At 42.2% G+C, this 16,777-nt stretch overlaps 1 protein-coding gene across 4 annotated transcripts in view; it reads right to left on the bottom strand.

Annotated features, from left to right (window-relative positions):
• Positions 1-16,777, bottom strand: part of MPG (N-methylpurine DNA glycosylase) — a 185,346-nt gene that overhangs the window by 75,991 nt on the left and 92,578 nt on the right. For 3 of the 4 annotated variants that reach the window (XM_073542755.1, XM_073542753.1, XM_073542754.1), the window contains exon 4: positions 3,616-4,763. The exons of the other annotated variant lie outside the window; for it this stretch is intronic. In XM_073542755.1, coding sequence (XP_073398856.1) covers positions 4,396-4,763 — 368 coding nt within the window. In that variant the 3' untranslated portion in view covers positions 3,616-4,395. Of the gene's footprint in view, positions 1-3,615; positions 4,764-16,777 lie in introns of those variants that run through there. 4 annotated transcript variants of the gene reach the window in all.

Here is a 16,777-nt window from a genome sequence, read left to right as displayed (position 1 = left end):
TACATACATACTACATATATACTACATGCATGCTACATACATACTACATATATACTACATGCATGCTACATACATACTACATATATACTACATGCATGCTACATACATACTACATATATACTACATGCATGCTACATACATACTACATATATACTACATGCATGCTACATACATACTACATATATACTACATGCATGCTACATACATACTACATATATACTACATGCATGCTACATACATACTACATGCATGCTACATACATACTACATATATACTACATGCATGCTACATACATACTACATATATACTACATGCATGCTACATACATACTACATATATACTACATGCATGCTACATACATACTACATATATACTACATGCATGCTACATACATACTACATATATACTACATGCATGCTACATACATACTACATATATACTACATGCATGCTACATACATACTACATATATACTACATGCATGCTACATACATACTACATATATACTACATGCATGCTACATACATACTACATATATACTACATGCATGCTACATACATACTACATATATACTACATGCATGCTACATACATACTACATATATACTACATGCATGCTACATACATACTACATATATACTACATGCATGCTACATATATACTACATGCATGCTACATATATACTACATGCATGCTACATACATACTACATATATACTACATGCATGCTACATACATACTACATATATACTACATGGAAAAAACCAAAAGCAAAACACAAAACAAATATCCTGGAATAAAAAAGGGTTGCCGTGACGTGGCGGGATGGCTTCTACATTATTTTGATCAAAATTATGTTAACTAAATACCCTTATTATTACTATTATTACTACCTTCATGCAATTTTTGCAATATAATTTTTTTACTTTTTTATTCCAGGATATTTGTTTTGTGTTTTGCTTTTGGTTTTCTCTGTGTAAAGGTCATGTGTTCATATGCAATTACATTTTGCATGCACATTAATTTACTTTTTCTGCTCAGACCCAGTTTCTCATTTGTTTCATTGTGCATTCTGTGCATATAAGGGTGTGACCGCCCTGTTTCTGAGTTGGAAAATCCATCCTGTCTGGCCTATACTATTACTGGTGGTTCAGTCCCTCTGCCCTCGTTCACATTTACGTCACTTGACAAGTGGAAAGGTTTTAAATACAAGAGTTAGGACTGTCCCACAAGGGTTGCCGTGACGTGGCGGGATGGCTTCTACATTATTTTGATCAAAATTATGTTAACTAAATACCCTTATCATTACTATTATTACTACCTTCATGCAATTTTTGCAATATAATTTTTTTACTTTTTTATTCCAGGATATTTGTTTTGTGTTTTGCTTTTGGTTTTCTCTGTGTAAAGGTCATGTGTTCATATGCAATTACATTTTGCATGCACATTAATTTACTTTTTCTGCTCAGACCCAGTTTCTCATATATACTACATACATACTACATGCTACATACATACTACATGCTACATACATACTACATATATACTACATGCATGCTACATACATACTACATATATACTACATGCATGCTACATACATACTACATATATACTACATGCATGCTACATACATACTACATGCTACATACATACCACATATATACTACATGCATGCTACATACTACATACATACTACATATATACTACATGCATGCTACATACATACTACATACATACTACATGCATGCTACATACATACTACATACATACCACATACATACTACATATATACTACATGCATGCTACATACATACTGCATGCTACATACATACTACATACATACTACATGCTACATACATACCACATATATACTACATACATACAATACATTCATACAATACATACATAGACATACAGTACATATAACATAGAGTAACATACTTACCAATACTTGTCACATTGTTCCCCGAAGCCATTGTCTTTTCCGGAATAAATATTAACATAACAAACCACAAAAATACTCACCCATGATCCCATGTAGTATGTATGTAGCATGCATGTAGTATATATGTAGCATGTATGTAGTATGTATGTAGCATATATGTGGTATGTATGTGGTATGTATGTAGCATGTAGTATGTATGTAGCATGCAGTATGTATGTAGCATGCATGTAGTATATATGTATGTATGTAGCATGCATGTAGTATATATGTAGTATGTATGTAGCATGTATGTAGTATATATGTAGTATGTATGTAGTATGTATGTAGCATGTAGCATGTATGTAGTATGTATGTAGTATGTATGTAGCATATATGTGGTATGCATGTAGCATGCAGTATGTATGTAGCATGCATGTAGTATATATGTAGTATGTATGTAGCATGCATGTAGTATATATGTAGCATGTATGTAGTATGTATGTAGTATGTATGTAGCATATATGTGGTATGTATGTAGCATGTAGTATGTATGTAGTATGTATGTAGCATGCAGTATGTATGTAGCATGCATGTAGTATATATGTAGTATGTATGTAGCATGCATGTAGTATATATGTAGTATATATGTAGTATGTATGTAGCATGTATGTAGCATGTATGTAGCATGTATGTAGCATGTATGTAGCATGTATGTAGCATGTATGTAGCATGTAGTATGTATGTAGCATGTATGTAGTATGTATGTAGCATGCATGTAGTATGTATGTAGCATGCAGTATGTAGCATGTATGTAGTATGTATGTAGTATATATGTAGCATGTAGTATGTATGTAGCATGTAGTATGTATGTAGCATGCATGTAGTATGTATGTAGCATGCAGTATGTAGCATGTATGTAGTATGTATGTAGTATATATGTAGCATGTAGTATGTATGTAGCATGTAGTATGTATGTAGCATGCATGTAGTATATATGTAGTATGTATGTAGCATGTAGTATGTATGTAGCATGCATGTAGTATATATGTAGTATGTATGAAGCATGTAGTATGTATGTAGTATGTATGTAGTATTTTTTTTTTTTTTTTTTTTTTTAACATTTAACACATTAGCTGGATGATGGGACTACTACTGTCCCATCATTGGCTAATGTGTCAATCACTGTCATGGTAGCAGGCATCGCCAGATGGGACTTGTAGTCCCATCGGACGATGCTTGCACAGCCCCCCGGACATCAGCACAGCCCCCCGGCAGGCCGGTACAGACCCCCACAGGGTGCACAGCCCCCCGGCAGGCCGGTACAGACCCCCACAGGGTGCACAGACCACCGGCAGGCCGGCACAGCCCCCCGGCAGGCCGGTACAGACCCCGGGCAGTCCACACAGCCCCCCGGCAGGCCGGCAGAGACCCCCGGAAGGCCCGAAATTACGGCGCATCATGATGCGCACACACCGCGCATCATGATGACGTCAGGCTGTCAATCAACTTTGAACTTCCGATTCCGATGCCGAATTCCGATATTGAAAAAATATCGGAAGTCGGTATCGGAATTCCGATACAGTAAGTATCGGCCGATACCCGATACTTGCGGTATCGGAATGCTCAACACTACTAACCATACTTCTGCTAGGAGCCATCAATATTATTTATTTATAATACAAATGACGCATCACTGGATTTTTTTTTTTTTAATTTAGACTGCATCTCTTCTCCAAATGAGAAAACTACACTGATTCAGGAACAGGTTTTTTTTTTGGTGCTATTCTGTTCCATGCTGTGTAATTAAGATGCAAACTTTCCATTTAACAATGAAGAGTATATCATAGAACAACGTGGGCGTTTTCTTTTGCTCCTCTACGATACTAGCCAATAAAAGCATGGAGATCACACACAGGAGAAAAGAAAATGCCCACAGGGAAAGCCACTGCTGCAGAACATGTTGCTTTTCTCCTGTACCCCTATAGCAAGAAGGGATGCAGCAATTGCATAGTTCTCAGCAGATCTTTTCTCAGGAAGAAAACAAGCCAGGCTGCAGTGGTGACTTTCTATGTGGCTAATTGCTTTTACCCCTCTATGATGCGGCATTTTGAATGGCCAGCATTTAGAGGAGAAAAAGCCAACATTCCCAGAGAAGTTCTGTTGTAAACGCTCCATTGGTTGAAGAGAAAATGTGTCATAACTTTGGAAAGGAAGGGCATAGTAAAAAGAAAAACTGTTCCAGGATGGGTGGAGCAGCGCCAATTGGAGCATGTACTCTGTTAAAATAATTTAAATACAGTGAAAGGTCATCACAATTTCATATGAAAACTGTACAATATAAAAATCAATTATAGACACATATCAGAACTTGTGCAGCACCAGTTCTCCCTTTGGATAGTATTTAGAGGCCTTACTGTTCTGTATATCACACAGTATAGTGTCATTATTCCTTCCAATCACTCTTTCCCTACAGATTAAGTATGTACAGCAGTTTCTGCAGTTTTGTCCCGCACACTGACAAACTTGTTGCCTTTAATATAAAAACGTAGAGGCTTCAGTGTCCACTCTCCAGCATTACCAATTCCTATCCGTGCACAAGACACAATGTCCTCTTCCAGAATTTCTGGCCCATCTTCCAGCCATGTGCTCAGGTTGTCTGCAAGGTCTTGTCGGTCAAAACTCTTTTCAATGGCAAATGCCTGACAAAGTTTTGAGGGTCCGTTACAAAGCTCTTTATCCTTCAGCGGCTTCTGTACATTTCTTTTGACATTTCTAAACTTTCTCATTGTATCAAGGCCTTCAATTGGTTCTAAGGAGCGCAGCAGGACAGCCGCTCCATCTCCTGCAGGCACAAAAAATCATCACAAAATGTCATTAAAGATGAAAATCTGCAGGGCTTTTCCAGACAGACAAAGACATCATGTGAACTGCCAATGAACTCATTTCAAGAAAAAGGGTTCTGTATTTTATAACCTTGGCTTGTAGGCCAGCTATTTAGTGCACAAGGGTGGGATCCATTATTGTCTTTGTACCTTTTATTCTGGGGAGAAAAAAATTCTAACATTGACTTTTATATTTGCGCTTCATTTAATTTGCTCCTTAGTTAAGCTAACTTTACTTTCATGTTGTTTTTTTTTATATTTGGCATTACCAGCGTGGTTTTGGTTAGTCAGATCTTTTAGTTCTGACTGTTGAATGGGAGCCTTTGGCAATGTTAAAGTACCGGTATATGCTTGTATAAGATCCTGGGCATAACATCATTTTAGGCTATAGGATGGACACACTATTTAGCAAGAAAAAAAATCTTGCTAAAAAGTGTCTGTGTCTTACAGTCTAGAGTTTAACTTCCTATGATCAAGGAGAACACAGACACCGCGTCCTTCCAGATCACTGAGAGAACTGCTCTCTCCTCTCCTGTCCAGCACAGACCTAATGTGAAAGGTGCAGAGTAGGAAAGGAACCTACCATGTCCTGCATGAATGTTGCAGCTGAAGAACCTTTCATTTGAGTAGCTTAGAGAGCTTTCAAGTCACACGATCGGTCACATGCCTAGAAGGAACTATGCGTCCATCTCGTCATGAATCATAAGCAATTGATGAGTGGCGTGCATCTTTACATACACCTCACCACGATTCCTTCTCCAGACGCTGCTGGAGTAAGATATGTGGTGTAGCTAACTCCACCACTTGTCATGAATTTGACAAGCAGCGGTTTCCACACCCCCATCCTACTACCACTGTGCCCACTTTATCAGAGCTGAGAGAAAATGGCGAAAAATTGAGAAAAGTAACAATTTTAGAGCAGCATCCATTTGAGCTGAAATTGTGCGACTTTGCAAAGCTTTTTATGCCAGAGTACTGGCGTAAAAGCTTTGATAAATCAGGCCTATAGTGTGCACTTAGCTAAACACCAAGAAATACTTGGACTATAAGGATTCTACACTTTTTTTTATTACAGTAAAGAAGTGCTTCTGCCCACTTGTTTAGAAGATGTAAGAATATAAACTGAATTACCTTCTTAATCACTCAAAATGGTCTACAGCAAATGCTGGGTTTACACATGCTAACCACAATTATGTGTGCACTGAATGATCATTGACATGTTACTGTATGCACACAGAACGATGACCTTATTGGCTGCAAAGAATATTCATTTTTAGCTAGTTTTCAATAGGGGTTTTATGGCAGAAAAAAAACCCAATATGGCTGTCCCTGTAACGAGTCCCCAAAACATTTCTCCTAATATTGAAATTGTTTTTAGCTCCTCTTCAGCCCGCCTTCTTGTCTGTTACTGTCTATATCCTGAACTTATGCCAGCTCTCCCTCTGTGCAGCTGGCTTTTCCAAGTGACAGAGCTGTATCTGTCCCACAGCTCACACAGTTTGTGTCTACCCATTCCACTTGCAGTGCCCATCTAGAGACTCCTATATAGTCTCAGGACAGATACATTGTTGCAGTTTCTCCTTCCTAATATTCCTCTCACTTCACATAGAATGAACTATTCTGACACTCGACTGCATCAAATAATGTTACATGTGTTGACATTGGCCCAACACCGGATCAGTGTACTCCAGGGAAGCAATGAATCATATCATGCAGTCATCCATCTCCTTTGGCCAAAGTCACAATTTGATAAGAAGTGCTCTCCCTCCCTGTACATACCTGCAGTCACTATAAACTTGCTGAGGCCACACCCCCATGACATCACCATTCAGAGCTCACTGCAGAGCTGCTGGCCGAGCCATTCAGAGCTCACTGCAGAGCTGCTGGCCGAGCCATTCAGAGCTCACTGCAGAGCTGCTGGCCGAGCCATTCAGAGCTCACTGCAGAGCTGCTGGCCGAGCCATTCAGAGCTCACTGCAGAGCTGCTGGCCGAGCCATTCAGAGCTCACTGCAGAGCTGCTGGCCGAGCCATTCAGAGCTCACTGCAGAGCTGCTGGCCGTGCCATTCAGAGCTCACTGCAGAGCTGCTGGCCGAGCCATTCAGAGCTCACTGCAGAGCTGCTAGCCGAGCCATTCAGAGCTCACTGCAGAGCTGCTGGCCGAGCCATTCAGAGATCACTGCAAAGCTGCTGGCCGAGCCATTCAGAGATCACTGCAAAGCTGCTGGCCGAGCCATTCAGAGCTCACTGCAGAGCGGCTAGCCGAGCCATTCAGAGCTCACTGCAGAGCTGCTGGCCGAGCCATTCAGACCTCACTACAGAGCTGCTGGCCGAGCCATTCAGAGCACAGATAGAAAATCTCTGTGCGGTAACGAGCTGAAGGTCACAACACCGCATGCAATAGTTCAGGAACAGAGAAGAATATACACAGAAAGTAAGTTATGAAGTTTCATCATTTGTGTTTGCCTTTACAATGCTTTCATAATCTGTGTGCCTGGAAAACTCTTTAAATCCCTGCACCCACGAGACAAATTTCTGTTGTACTTTTGAATGACACCATTCATTTTATCATGTGATTAATTTATTTTATATTTTGATAGAGCAGACTTCTACAAACGCAGTGATACCAAATGTGTGTTTTTTGTTACGGTTATATTTTTAATGGTGCAAAATGGGGGTGATTTGAATTTGTTTTTTTTCATATTTTTAAAAATATTTTGTCTTTTTTCACTGTATCTGTTTGTCTCCTTAGGGGACTTGAAGCTACCATCATCTGATCACTTGTGCTATACATGCATTACTATGTATACAAAAAATGACGATCTCCTAAGAACGTCAGCTAAAAACTGATTTTCACAGGAGGATAATCATGACAAGCACGCAAGTCATCAACAGAACCTTGACCGTCTTGACCGATTTCCTGAAGAAATCCGAGAATTCCGAAACGCGTAGGTAAGGAAGTTGTTTCTGGCCCCCACAGCACTCCTTAGCGCTTCTCTGCCTGTCACGTGACTGTGACGTCACGCAATGTCCTGCAGCGTTTCTGGACCTTGCAGGCTTGCTCCGGAACGTGGCGTCTGTAATTCATACAGTCTGCCGCCACTCATCTCTAGTTGCACGCTAGTCACCGGCCGGGACAGCGGTATACATGGAGATTGAACTTTTTTCATCTGAGACAAAGCCACCGTTAGAACATCTTTGGAAAGGACCCTTCATTCACCTCGCTCCTAAGGATCCCTCTCCAGGACTACTACTTTTTATATTATCCAAGCACTATTCAAGGTAATTCATTCCTCCTTTTTTTGTTTATTACTGGACTTGTTGACATCATTGTATTCTTTTATTGAACCTGGGTACATTTATTCAGCGCAAGTTAATCATACATATTTTTATTTTATAATTTTTTTGGACAAATTAAGTGGTCTTTGTCCTTTGACTTGCAGCTTTGTACTATATTGGTTTGCGCTTAGCGCCGGTGGCTACATACATTTATTGATCTATAAAAGTGTCATAATCGTTAAGCTCTTTAGTGAACACCATTAAAAAAAAAACAAGGCAAAAAACAATGCTTTATATTCATACCAGCGAACAAAAACAGGGATTTTTGTATGTACTCACCGTAAAATCCTCTTCTCTAAGCCAATCACTGGGGGACACAGGACCATGTGTTATACTGTTGCCACTAGGACACTAAGCAATTATACAAAGAAATTAACTCCTCCTCCACAGTATACACCCACTGCTGGCTCTACATTGATCCAGTTCGGTGCCAAAAGCAGTAGGAGTACCTTATTATCAAACAAACAAATGCAACATCTCAAAACCAAAGAACAACCACAGGCCAACAGCGTGGGTGCTGTGTCCCCCCCCCCAATGATTGGCTCTGAGAAAAGGATTTTACGGGGAGTACACACAAAAATCCCTGTTTCTCCTTCGCCTCATTGGGAGACACAGGACCATGGGACGTCCTAATGCAGTCCCTGGGTGGTAAACAGCATGACAGCTAAAGCCTCATGTACCAACAGGTTAAATCTACCCTACAGGTGAGATACGGCCGATTGCAGAATCTGTCTGCCAAGGGACGAATCTGCAGAAGCTTGAGAATGAATGTTGTAATGCTTGACAAATGTGTGCAGGCTGGACCAAGGAGCAGCCTTGCAGACTTGCTGAGCGAACACCTGGTGCCGAATGGCCCAGGAAGCCCCCACTGACCGAGTGGAGTGTGCCTTTATCCCCGCCGGGATAGGCTGACCTCTGACAAGGTAAGCTTCTTGGATCGCTGAACGAATCCATCTTGTTATTGTAGCATTAGAAGCAGGGAGACCCTTTCTGTGTCCCTCCAGAAGCAAAAAGAGGGAATCTGTTTTGCGGAAAGGCGCCGTTCGGGAATGTATTTCCTGAGTGCCCTGACCAAATACAAAGTGTGGAACGCTTTCTCAGTACGATGGACCGGCGCTGGGCAAAACGAGTGCAAGACTATGTCCTCATTCAGATGGAAAGAGGAGACGGCTTTAGATAAAGACGGAGACGTCCTCAGTACCACATTGTCCTGATGGAAAACGAGAAATGGAGGCTTGCAAGAGAAGGCCGCCAATTCAGAGACTCGCCTGATGGATGTTACCGCCACAAGAAAAGCAACCTTTTAAAAAATGGAGAGCAATGGTTGCATCCTGCAAAGGTTCGAAAAGAGCTTCTTCCAAAACGCCTAGGACCAAATTAAGGTCCCAAGACTCCAAAGGCATCTTGTAAGGAGGAACAAGGTGCGACACAAGGTCTTATCTTGTGAACTGAAAGCTATCCTTCGCTGAAACAGGGCGGATAGAGCTGAAATTTGGCATTTAAGAGATGCCAGAGCGAAGCCTGAGTCTAATCCTGCTTGGAGGAACTCCAAAATGGAAGGGATAGAAAACACAAGTAGGGAACATCCACGGGTTTTGCACCAGGGGAAAAAGTCCTTCCAGATGCGATGGTAGATGCGCATGGATGTAGGTTTCCAAGCGTTAATCATGGTGGAAGCTACTTGTTGCGAAAACCAGCCTGTGCCAAGATCCAGGATTCAATGGCCAGGCCGTTAAACTCAGAACTCTCGAGTACTGGTGGTAAATGGGCACCTGAGAGAAGGTCTGGGCGGTCCGGTAACCGCCAGGAAACGTAGGCAACTAGTTCCGCGTACCATGCTCGGCATGGCCAGTCTGGTACGACGAGATTCACCAGAACACCTTCTGCCCTGATCTTTCGGACGACCCTTGGAATTAGCGTAAGCGGCGGGAAAACGTAATGGAGGTGAAACTGGTGTCACAGAAGCACCAGGGCATCCGACCCGATTGCTAATGGGTCGTGGGACCGAGCTACAAATGCTGGAACTTTGGCGTTTAGCCTGGAGGCCATGAGGTCTGCATCCAGAGTTCCCCAGCACTGAAAAATCTGCTGAAACATTTCCGGATGAAGGGACCACTCTCCCGAGGCCAGGCCCTGGCGGCTGAGTAAATCTGCCGCCCAATTCTCTACTCCCGGAATATGAACTGCAGAGATGACTGAATGGTTTGTCTCGACCCATTGCAGAATGTGTGCTATCTCGAGCATTGCTCTTCTGCTTCATGTGCCCCCGACGATTGCCAGGGCGGTGGCGTACATCATTGTCCGACTGGATCCGAAAGGGACGACCAGCCAGAAGCTGATGGAATCGCTGAAGGGCTAGTCTGATTGCCCGGATCTCGAGAATATTGATCGGGAGACACGATTCTTGAATGGACCAGCGTCCCTGAGCCGTTTAGTGACAGAAGTTCGCTCCTCAACCTAGAAGACTGGCGTCAGTGGTCACCAGGGCTGAGGAGTCGGAGCTCATTTTGGTGGAGTCGGAGTTGGAGGAGTCGGTGTAAAATGGACCGACTCCAACTCCTAAAATATATAATAAATTGGATACAGTAAATCAATGCAGAATATGCTGAATATCTTTTCATAGGAATCTGGGAAAGTTATGAAATGTCCTATAAATGGCTGTTCTATTCCTGATCTAAGGACACATTAACAGTGTTTTTCCTGAGTTTTTTGAGGATACGTTTTTCAGCTGCAAAAGCAGATCAGCTTTTTAAAAAACCCCATCACCTGAAAAGTTTTCGAGCTCATAGATAATATTTTCAATAGCAAAAGCAGATTAGAAATCTGCTCTATCCATTTATCCATATCTGTCGATCCATATCTTATCTGTACCAAAAAGAATGAAAGTCGGGTAGCACACAGACTAACACTCCTTTTTTTTTTTAGCATCAGTCAGGTACACCTCATAGCTGCCCAAAAGGATGTCCAGGACAGGCATTGCTCGTCTTCAGTAACACATCAACATCTATTGATAGTTGGAATAAATAGACTGCATTCATCACATCTTCTTAAGGTGCAAGCTTTATTTTCAAGTGTAGGGGTGTGCAGTATGAGGTTCTGCGGAACAGTATGAGGTTCTGCCCCCCCCCCCCCTAGGTTTGATCCTGGCTACGCCCATGGTGTGAATGTAGCCTGAGGATCTAGGGTTTGTCTTAGCTGAGATAAGTCATAGTGTGTATATATATATATATATATATATATATATATATATATATATATATATACATATACACATACATACACACACACACATATATATACAGTATACAAACACACAAATACATATATACATACAGTACAGGGCAAAAGTTTGGACACAACTTCTCATTCATAGTTTTCTTTATTTTAATGACTATGAAAATTGTAAATTCACTCTGAAGGCATCAATACTATGAATTAACACATGTGGAATTATATAATTAGCAAAAAAGCGTGAAACAACTGAAAATATGTCTTATATTCTAGGTTCTTCAAAGTAGCCACCTTTTGCTTTGATTACTGCTTTGCACACTCTTGGCATTCTCTTGATGAGCTTCAAGAGGTAGTCACCGGAAATGGTTTTCACTTCACAGGTGTGCACTGTAAGGTTTAATAAGTGGGATTTCTTGCCTTATAAATGGGGTTGGGACCATTAGTTGTGTTGTGCAGAAGTCTGGTGGATACACAGCTGATATTCCTACTGAATAGACTGTTAGAATTTGTATTATGGCAAGAAAAAAGCAGCTAAGTAAAGAAAAACGAGTGGCCATCATTACTTTAAGAAATGAAGGTCAGTCAGTCTGAAAAATTGGGAAAACTTTGAAAGTGTCCCCAAGGGCAGTGGCAAAAACCATCAAGCACTACAAAGAAACTAGCTCACATGAGGACCGCCCCAGAAAAGGAAGACCAAGAGTCACCTCTGCTGCAGAGGATAAGTTCATCCGAGTCACCAGCCTCAGAAATCACAGGTTAACAGCAGCTCAGATTAGAGACCTGGTCAATGCCACAAAGAGTTCTAGCAGCAGACACATCTCTACAACAACTGTTAAGAGGAGACTTTGTGCAGCAGGCCTTCATGGTAAAATAGCTGCTAGGAAACCACTGCTAAGGACAGGGAACAAGCAGAAGAGACTTGTTTGGGCTAAAGAACACAAGGAATGGACATCAGACCAGTGGAAATCTGTGCTTTGGTCTGATGAGTCCAAATTTGCGATCTTTGGTTCCAACCACCGTGTCTTTGTGCAACGCAGAAAAGGTGAACGGATACCCTCGGGTGTTAAGAGAGTTAAGTAATGTGATAGACAGGCCTCTATTCCTTATATTTAAAGACTCTATAGAAACAGGGTCTGTTCCTTTTGATTCGTGGCAAGCAAATGTGGTACCAATATTCAAAAAGGGGTGTAAAAGGGAACCTGGAAACTATAGGCCGGTAAGCTTAACATCTGTTGTGGGTAAAATGTTTGAAGGGTTTCTAAGGGATACCATTATGGAATATCTCAATGTTAATAAATGTTTAACTCCATATCAACATGGATTTATGAAGGATCGCTCCTGTCAAACTAACCTGATCAGCTTCTATGAGGAAGTAAGCTCTCAAATGGACCAAGGAGAATCATTGGATGTCATTTATCTCGACTTCTCTAAAGCATTTGACACTGTCCCACATAAAAGATTGGTAAGTAAGATGAGAAAGCTTGGGCTAGGGGAAAATGTGTGTAGATGGGTAGGTAGCTGGCTTAGTGATAGAAAGAAAAGAGTGGTTATTAATGGTGCATACTCAGATTGGGCCAGGGTTGCTAGTGGGGTACCACAAGGTTCTGTATTGGGCCCCCTACTATTTAATACATTTATTAATGATCTAGTGGATGGCTTACACAGTAAAATATCAGTATTTGCAGATGATACAAAACTATGTAAGGTAGTTAACACAAAGGAGAACAGTTTGCAACTACAGACAGATTTGAGTAAATTGGAGAATTGGGCTGAAAAATGGCAAATGAGGTTTAACACAGATAAGTGTAAGGTTATGCACATGGGAAGGAGAAACAGATGCTATAATTACTTACTAAATGGGAAACTGCTGGGGAAATCAGACATGGAAAAAGACTTAGGCATCTTAGTCAATAAGAAGCTAAATTGGAGTGCCCAGTGTCAGGCAGCTGCCACCAAAGCAAATAGGGTCATGGGATGCATTAGAAGAGGTCTGGGGACACGAGATGAAAACATAATTCTCCCTCTGTACAAATCACTCGTCAGACCACACTTGAAGTATTGTGTGCAATTTTGGACGCCGGTGCTCAAGAAAGACATTACTGAACTTGAAAGGGTTCAACGGCGGGCTACTAAAATGATAAATGGAGTTAGTTCACTACAATACCCAGAAAGGTTATCAAAATTAGGTCTATTTACTCTAGAAAAGAGAAGACTTAGGGGAGACTTAATATATATATGTACAAGTATATCAGAGGACAATACAGAGATCTCTCCAATGAACTGTTTGTACCAAGGACTGTGACAAGAACAAGGGGGCATTTTCTTCATTTGGAGGAAAGACAATTTCTGCACCAGCATAGAAGAGGGTTCTTCACGGTAAGAGCAGTGAGGCTCTGTAATTCTCTTCCTGAGGAAGTGGTGATGGCCAACTCACTGAATGAATTTAAGAAAGGAATGGATGCTTTTCTTGTGAGTAACAGAATAGAAGGTTACGAATAACAGAACATTATAGGTAGATGGTTGACCCAGCTTAGGGGGAAGGAATTTTTTTCCCTATGGAGAAAATTGGCTTCTACTCTGTGGGTTTTTTTGCCTTCCCCAGGATCAACAATGCAAAACAGCTGTACTAAAAATAGGCTGAACTAGATGGACATAAGGTCTTCCTTCAGCCTTCAAAACTATGTTACTATGACTCTACATGCATGGTTCCCACCGTGAAGCATGGAGGAGGAGGTGTGGAGGTGCTTTGATGGTGGCACTGTTGGGGATTTATTCAAAACTGAAGGCATACTGAACCAGCATGGCTACCACAGCATCTTGCAGCGGCATGCTATTCCATCCGGTTTGCGTTTAGTTGGACCATCATTTATTTCTCAACAGGACAATGACCCCAAAAACACCTCCAGGCTGTGTAAGGGCTATTTGACCATGAAGGAGAGTGATGGGGTGCTACGCCAGATGACCTGGCCTCCACAGTCACCAGACCTGAACCCAATCGAGATGGTTTGGGGGTGAGCTGGACCGCAGAGTGAAGGCAAAAGGGCCAACAAGTGCTAAGCATCTCTGGGAACTCCTTCAAGACTGTTGGAAGACCATTTCCGATGACTACCTCTTGAAACTCATCAAGCGAATGCCAAGAGTGTGCAAAGCAGTAATCAAAGCAAAAGGTGGCTACTTTGAAGAACCTAGAATATAAGACATATTTTCAGTTGTTTCACGCTTTTTTGCTAATTATATAATTCCACATGTGTTAATTCATAGTATTGATGCCTTCAGAGTGAATTTACAATTTTCATAGTCATGAAAATAAAGAAAACTCTTTGAATGAGGTGTGTCCAAACTTTTGGTCTGTACTGTATATATGTAATAGATATTACATAGTGTATTACATATTTACAATTTATTACAGTTTTTGTGTTCTAAAGTTGTATTCCAATAAATATATATTATGTTCTATCTAAATATCTTGATTATTGTATCCTAAAAATGATTAAATGTCTGATGTTCACATTGTACTACAATACATTTTTCACTTAAATATAAGCAATATATGTGGGAGTCGGAGTTGGAGTCTGTGTAAGGGAAATTGAGGAGTCGGAGTCGCAGGTTTGGCTTACCGACTCAACAGCCCTGGTGGTCACCACCAGCCAGTGGGCCTGGAAGAAAGGACCTTCCCCTGACTCAATGAGGACCTCAACGTCCACCACTTCAGAGACCACCTGATCCGTAGGGACAGGCGAAACAGATTTCTGTCCCACGCTGAAATGCCTGCTGCAGAGGACGGAGATGTAGTTGAGCGAACGGTACTGCTTCGATTGTCGCCACCATTTTCCCCAGGACCTGCATGCCGAACCGCAGGGAGTGAGGGTGGGCAAGAGAAAGCTTCCTGGCTCCCCGGGTCAGTACTGAAATCTTTTCTGGAGGGAGAATTACCATACCTCGGGAAGTATCCATCATCATCCCCAAAAAGGAGATTTTCTGGGAAGGGGGCTGGGGAGGACTTGCTTAGGTTCACCAACCAACCTAGACGAGTGAGTGTCCACGGTGATGCTGACACACTCTGCGCAGGCCTGAAGGGATGATCCCTTGATGAGGAGGTCGTCTAGGTAGGGCAGAATCACAACGCCCCGAGAGTGCAGAATAGACATGACGGCTGCCATGACCTTGGTGAACACTCTGGGGGCAGTGGCAAGACTGAAGGGCAAGGCAGTGAACTGAAAGTGCTCTTCTCCTATCGCGAAGCGTAGAAATTTTTGGTGACCTGAGAAGATTGGAATGTGAAGATATGCGTCCTTGATGTTGACAGACGCGAGGTATTCTCCTTTGTCCAGTGAGGTGATAAACAGAACGGAGAGATTCCATTCTGAAATGATGCACTTTGACAAACTTGTTCATCAGTTTTAAGTCTAGGATGGGACGCATGGTTCTGTCCTTCTTTGGGACCACGAACAAGTTTGAGTAAAACCCTTTGAACCTGTCTATGTGTGGGACCAGGACGATGACTCCGTTGTTGCGGAGGGCATAAATGGCCTGATAAAATGGAGCTGCATGCGCCTTTGGAAGACGGGACCAGAAGAAGCGTGTTGGCGAGGAAGACAAATTCTATTTTGTATCCGGAGAACACCAGATCTCTGACCCATTGGTCGTGAATGACCCCCAGCCAGACCTGACGAAACAGGAGTAGACGGACGCATATCCTGTGTCCTCCAGAAACAGCAAGAGTCATTGAGCAGAGAACTTTCGAGAAGAGGTACCCTTGGGTCCGGATGGTGAGGGTCTGTTTTTCCAGGAATGAGAGGACATGTATGAAGGTTGTGAATCCTTGTCCCTGCACGGGGGAAAGGCAGAGCTAGAGGAAGCTGTTGCAGATGACCAGCTTGCGGTACTGCAAAAAGCCGGAAGCGGACCTGGTGTTGGGTCCGAAAGGGCTGATTGGGTCTTTGCTGAGGGAGGAATTTGCTCTTTCCTCCAGTAGCATCCGAGATAATTTGATCAAGTTAATCTCTGAACAAACGTCTGCTCTGTTAAGGCAAGGAAGTTAAGGATTTCTTGGAAACTGATTCCGCCCACCACTCTCGGAGCCATAGGGCTCTCCTGATGGTAACGGCATTTGCGGCTGCAAGTGCGGCACCGTTAGCCGCATCTAGGGAGGCATGCACAATGTAATCCCCTGCTCGGGTAATCTGGTAAGCGAGATTGACTGTCTAGGGAGGTAGTCTATTGTCTCGACTGGTCTTCGCTAGAGCCTTTGCCCAGGCCACCATAGCTCTGGCCACCCAAGTGGCGGCGAAGGAAAGGAAGACTGCTACTCCGGCAGCCTCAAAGACTTATCGAGCAAGATTGTCAATTTGTCAATCAGTGGGGTTTTTGATGGACGAGCAGTCAGACAGAGACAGGAGAGATTT

The sequence above is a fragment of the Dendrobates tinctorius genome, unplaced genomic scaffold (assembly GCF_039654945.1).
Source record: "Dendrobates tinctorius isolate UK_male_01 unplaced genomic scaffold, ASM3965494v1 ptg000129l, whole genome shotgun sequence".
NCBI classification, from domain to species: Eukaryota; Metazoa; Chordata; class Amphibia; order Anura; family Dendrobatidae; genus Dendrobates; species Dendrobates tinctorius.
The sequence above is the reverse complement of the archived record's forward strand: the minus strand, read 5'-3'. Positions and strand labels throughout refer to the sequence as shown.